This window comes from Capsicum annuum, chromosome 8, assembly GCF_002878395.1.
Source record: "Capsicum annuum cultivar UCD-10X-F1 chromosome 8, UCD10Xv1.1, whole genome shotgun sequence".
Lineage (NCBI taxonomy): Eukaryota > Viridiplantae > Streptophyta > Magnoliopsida > Solanales > Solanaceae > Capsicum > Capsicum annuum.
Genome location: NC_061118.1, coordinates 165,356,976 through 165,363,431, shown reverse-complemented (window position 1 = coordinate 165,363,431; position 6,456 = coordinate 165,356,976). Strand labels below are relative to the sequence as shown.

The 6,456-nt window shown below is 30.7% G+C and overlaps 1 protein-coding gene across 1 annotated transcript; it reads left to right on the top strand.

Annotated features, from left to right (window-relative positions):
* Nucleotides 1-1,507: 1,507 nt before the first annotated feature.
* Nucleotides 1,508-2,251, top strand: LOC107879954 (fruit-specific protein). Its single transcript, XM_016726876.2, has 2 exons — nucleotides 1,508-1,633; nucleotides 1,746-2,251. The coding sequence occupies exons 1-2, from the start codon at nucleotides 1,567-1,569 to the stop codon at nucleotides 1,958-1,960; spliced, it is 282 nt and encodes a 93-aa protein (XP_016582362.1). The 5' UTR covers nucleotides 1,508-1,566; the 3' UTR covers nucleotides 1,961-2,251.
* Nucleotides 2,252-6,456: the final 4,205 nt, after the last annotated feature.

Here is a 6,456-nt window from a genome sequence, read left to right as displayed (position 1 = left end):
AAATAGAAAAAAGAAGAAGAAAATGAAAATAGAAAAAAAAAAGATATGAGAAAGGAAAAAGGGGGAAAAGGGAAAAAAAAAAAGAAATAGAAGAGAGAAAATATAGTGGAAAGAAAAACATGAGAAAGAAAAAGAAATCAAAATAAAATGATAAAAAATAAGATGAAAAAAACTAACAAGAAAAAAAGGTAGAGATATTCGAGAGTGAAAGACAGTAATGATGTTTTATTTTGAAATCTTGAAGATCATGGAGATAATTATCTTCAAATATGAAAAAAGAAAAAAAAAGAAAAAAAATTAAAAAATTAAAAAATTAAAAAAACAACCAAAAAGGAAAAAAAGGAAGAGAAATAGAAGAGAGAAAATAAATTGAAAAATAAAAAAATAAAAATAAAAATAAAAATAAAAATAAATGATAAAAAAATAAGATGAAAAAAAGGGGTAAAAGATATGGCTATATTTGGAGGAGGTGAAATAGTGGAGTAAATAGAAAAATGTAAAGTAGTGAGAGTAAAACATGCACTTGCCTAGTTAATGAGTAAAATAATGCTACTCTTGCTATAAACTGTAATTTTACAAAAGTGTTGTTATTTATCGTAATTCTAGTTTTAAGTATGCTATTTTCTGTAATTTTTTCTTTTATTAATATGAAGAAGGATTGCAACCTATAGAATTTTTAATATATTTTCTGATCATCTAAATTTTAAATTTAAATATTAAATTATACATCTTAAAATGTTAGTCAAAGTTCATGCAGGTTAACCTCAAAAAGCAAAATAGTGACAAGTAAAAGTGAACGAGGGAGTACATATTTATAACATAAGTAAACTTTTGAATTAATTTAGTAGAAAATGTATCTTCATTTTTGTTATATGTTATTATATTACATGCATTGGAATATGTTTATATAATTATTTTTATTTGTTATTTTCACTAGTATAAATAAATATTACAGTTTTAATTATTATTAATAAATAAATTTCCATATCATGGTCATTTATTTCATTTAAAATATCACTAACTTATATTCTTATTATATGTTTCTCACTTATTTTTTTGCCTAGAAAATAATTCTTTTTATTTATAAAAATTTACTATATATATTAAAAATAAAAAATATAGTAATTTCAAAGTGGTAAAGAAAAAGAAAGATTACTAGTGTAAGGATAAAATAGGTATTTAAAAAAGACAAATAGCAAAAATAAGGGGAGAATACTTATTGTTTAAAGTTGAGGGCGGAGTTTAATTTTTAAAGTAAAGTTGATAGGGGAAAATGATTTTCACCCTTTATATTTTCACAGCATAATTAATAAAGCCAATATGATAAGATAAACTCATAAATATTTTTTTTTAAAGAAAGTGTGAAATCAATAAAGGACAACTATTTAGAAATGGAGCGAGCATATAGTAACAAATAGTAGGGGTACTCTTAAGGAATGGGACTTCCCTGGGCTTATATATATATATATATATATATATATATATGATCTTTGTCAAAAGAAAGAAATCAGCATAAACATACAGACATATACACTTGTGCTAGCTGTTGATTATCATCATCATCAAATGGGTTCCCAACATTCAGTTATCAAGTTTGCTATCTTCTTTATTGTGCTCTTCGCCACGACTAACGGTGCGTGCATATATATCTAGTTTTATTTATATGAATTGTGTGTTACACACACACACAACTGTTTTGATGTTATTCTTGTTAATTATATTGCTCCCTGATAACCTAAATGCAGTGATAGCCGCCCTTCGGGAGTTGCCAGCAGAAGTATCAGTGCTGAAAATGAAGCTTTTCCCTAATACTCTTGGAGCTTGTGGTTATCCTTGCGCGGATGGCTGTTCCTGGCCCTGCCCGTGCTGTAAGGATTACTATTACTGGAGCGGGGGTAAAACTTACAAAACCGACAGATGTGAACCGCGTTCAATGTTTGTGTTCGGCAGTTGTGATTAAGCCAGAAGAAGATTATAGGGAGGCCTACATACCTACCTACTTATCTACCTATCTATCTCAGAATTTCATGCTTTGGTTATTAATTAGTAGAACTACAAATAAAAAGTTAAATATGGGCCGCTATGGTCCAAGCGTGGTTGTCGTGCATGTACGTTTGTGTTTTGTTCTATATGATTGTAGTCAGTCAAGTATGTAATGATCCAAGTGTTGTCCTGATGAGCGTGTTTAGTTCTATCTTTGTAATGAAGAAATTAAATATGAATAAAGTCGTCTCCTCATGGTTTGTGATTAAACAAAAATTTCAAAAAGACGACTTGATGATTCTAGAGATAATCAAAACCGATAAATCGTTCTTGCTACAACGATTTCCTGCAGAGTGAACCCTTTTGTGTTAAACTTTTTTGTAGATGGCTCACACTTGAATGATGCGCCTATTTTTTTAAAAAAAAAAATTGAAACTTGTTCAAATACAAACGAGATGCCTTCTCATGAATTCGGACCATGCTAGCTACAACAAACTTCAAATTCAAGTTTCACATGATCCATTGAAGCCTCTCAGTTTAAGTCCGTACAAATTCATTTACGGTTCTTAAATATATATTCCCCGTCTAATTTATATGACATTTTATGAATTTCTTGATTCAAACAACTGTCTTTCTTTGATTCTAATATTTGTTGTATGTATTTTAAACATTTGTATTACTCAATCATTTTGACTTATAGATCTTTTACGTAATTTTCAAATATACAAATTTTATTTTAAAAAAATTAATATTTCATGCCCAACATTACGATTGAGTTAAATGTTTGACTCTCGAAATTTGAATTGTGACACATGTATACCTTTTTCTTTGTTATTTATATTCATTTAGAGTTGTCAATGAATCACCAAATCATACCGTGGTTTCGGCTACGTGTGTTGTGCATGTTTTTTTTTACGTCTATCTAAAATATACTTTCGCTTCAATTTCTTCATCTTTTAAGCACGTTTAAATAAAAATGTCTTTTTATTCTTTATTCTTTGATAACTCTTTAATTTTTATTCTCTAGGTAACATATTTAACATACAATAAAAGACAAAGACAAAATCAAACCTCTATGTTATAACATGGTTTTCTATCCATGAGATGACATATCGTTTTCTTTGAATGAGTTTCGAGAAAAAAGTTATCTAAAAGTAAAAAGAAAAAAAGAAGCAAATTGTTCAAATATGAACTATTTAAGATTTTTTTTTTTTTTAAAAAAAAAAAGAAGTCCACTGATTAAAAATTAGAGGAATTTGCTGACAAATAAATGTTTGTCCGTTTTGATTATTTTCAAAATTGAATAATCCATATGAAATTTTTATATTAAAATGTGTCTCGGGCTCACAAGTAAATCACGTACGCATTTAACAATTTCAGGACAAATTAAAACTCGCCAACTATTTCCTGTCACGAATACGTTTGAATAGCAAAAGTGTTAGTCGAGTATAAATATATAGAACAAGTAATAAAGCAGTAACATGTGTCATCGAATGCATGTGTTTTTTATAGCTTATTTTATTATCCTCTACCGAAATCCAAACAAGCCTTAATAAACATGCTCTTAAAATGGACCGAAGTTCTTTATATTATCTCAACCTTAAGTGGTTAAAAATCATTGGGAGTGAGGCAATTCGAATTCAAAAATTCCATAATAGTTGGGTTTGTGGAGAGGATAAAAAAACGTATATATGAAAAGAACACCTGCGTGCAGGGACACATGTTACTGCTTTATTAGTTGCTTATATATACTTTTAAGCTTGTACTTTTGTTATTCATGACGGAGGAAACAGTGATGAGTACATATCTCTATAAGACCTGTATCAAATTTGTATAGCTGACAGTAAATGACTGAAAAATGGAATTAAAATTCTACATATATTGCTCGTGATAACCTAAATGCAGTGATAGCGGCCCTTCGCGACTTGCCAGCAGAAGTATCAGTGCTGCAAATGAAGCTTTTCCCTAATACTCTTGGAGCTTGTGGTTATCGTCGTTGTGCGGATGGCTGTTACTTTCCGTGCCGTGCTGTCGAGATGACTATTACTGGAGCGGGGGTAAAACTTACAAAGTCGACAGATGTGAACCCGCTAAAATGATGTTCTTTGCATTGGTTGCTAGCCAGCCAGATATATATATCAAAGAAGAATATATATGGAGACAGATCCACTTCTAAGCATCCTAATTATGTCGAGTACCTATTTATCTCAGAATTTAATGCTTTGGTTATTAGTACAACTACAAATTAAAAGTAATATGGTCCAAGTGTGATTGTGGTGTTTGTGTTTTTTTCTATGTTTGTAGTCAAGTATGTTATGATCCAAGTGTATGTTGTCGTGTGCGTGTTCTGTTCTATCTTTGTATATAATGAAGAAATTAAAAATGAATAAAGTCGTCTCATCATGGTTTGTGACTAAACAAAAATTTCAAAAAAGCCACTTGATTCCACAGATATCAAAACGGACAAAATTGTTCCTGCGAAAAAGTATTTTTATGTTAAATATTTTTGTGAATTTCACGCTTGAATGATGCGTCTGGTGTTTTTAAAATTTTTTTGAAACTTGTTCAAATGCAAACAAGGTGTCATCTCATGGAATCAAGACCATGCTACAACAAACTTCAAATTCTAGTTTTATATCTATCGAAACCCCTCGGTTTAAGTCCTCACAAATTCAAGTTAAAGGGTGTCAACTGGGCTGGTCCGACCCGGCCCTCGTAATTAACCCGACCCGGTTTGATCTGGCCCGGTAAGCCCTAGGGCTTTAGGATTCTGGGTCCTGGGCCGGTTATTTTTTAAAATGGGCCCGGCTAATCCAGCCCGTCGGTTAACCGGCCCAGCCCGAATACCTTTTTAAAAAGAAAAGAAAAATGGGATTGTGGGCCAAAACGGCTATATAGCCGTTGGGCCAACGGCTAGTTTAGGCCCATTTATTAAAAAAAAAATTAACTTTAAAAAATATTTTTTAATCCCAAAAAATTTTTTATAAATACCCTACAATTTTAAATCATTTTTCACACAATTTTTCTCTCTCTCAAATCTCATTCTCTTTCAAATCTAAATTCTCAAATATTCAATATATTTAATTTCTTAAAGTGATCACTTTAATTTTTTAATTATTCGTTTAAAAAGTACGAGCGGAAGTTTCTAAAGTCGCAACCTTCGGATACTTTCAAAATTTGGTATTGTCGTTCCATCTCTTATGTTTAATTTTTCTTTATTGTATTAATTGTTTAATATTTAATTTTATTATATTTGTGTATTTTGAATATTTTTAGTTTAATTTAATTTATATTATGAATAAATTAAGAAACCTAGCTACTAAAGGTGTTAAAAAATTTTGTCCCGGAAGCGGTAGTAGTAGTAGTAAAAAGCGAATTACTAGCGGTAGAGGTAGTTCAAGTAGTAGATATGCCCGTGTGTCTTTGCCTCCGGTACCGCTTGGTACACCTTTTGAGGAAGAAATAGGTGTAGGTGCTCACGATATGGATTATGTAGAAGCTCAGAAAAATTACGGTATAGAAGAAGAAAATGAAGTAGATGCGGTTAATTTAGACGAAGATAATGAAAATATTACTGAGACACCTGCAGTAGGAGATGCTAACGTTAGATCTGAATCGGTTAATCTCCCTCCCCGTCCTCCCAGTGCCCCAAGACCTCATAAAAGAACTAGTGTTGTATGGCAATTTTTTGAACGTATATTAGATATTGAGGTGCAATACAATATTTGTCAACAAATATATAAACATAGAAGTAGAGGCAAGCAAGGGGGTACGGGTACGTTAATGAAACATATAACTAAAGATCACAAAAGAGAGTTAAATATTGCACAAGGTGGTGGGGATGTTGGTGGGCCAACGTAAACTAGAATGGACCCAGCAACCGGTCACGTAGCGAAGAAATATAATAAATTGAGGGACCGGAAAGAAATAGCTAAAATGGTAGCTGTGGGTTGTTTGCCTTTTAATTTCCTTCTTTTGATGTCTTTATTCGTTATATACAAGCAATTTATAATTCGATGTTTAACGGTATTCCTAGAATTACTTTTCGATCTGATATTTTTAGACTTCATTCACAATATTGTTTTTATTTATCAACATCGTTAAAAAATATTCAATGTAGATTGTCCCTAACTTCTAATCTTGGTCGTGCTGTAAATAAAAATGATTATTTAACCATTACTTGTCATTGGATGGATAGTAATTTCGTGATGCAAAAACGTATTCTTTCTTTTTTATATGATGAAGATCGTAAACATATTGGACAATTTATTGTTGATTCTATTGTTAAAATTGTCGGATATTATGGTATCGAAAATAAAATTTTATGTATTGCTTTTGATAATGCTTCTAACAACAAGACTGCTATAAAAAAAATTAAAACCTACGCTATCTCCGCCCTTGCCTGAAATTTTTCATATTCAATGTGCATGTCATATATATAATTTAATTGTAAAAGATGGTCTTGAGTTTTTT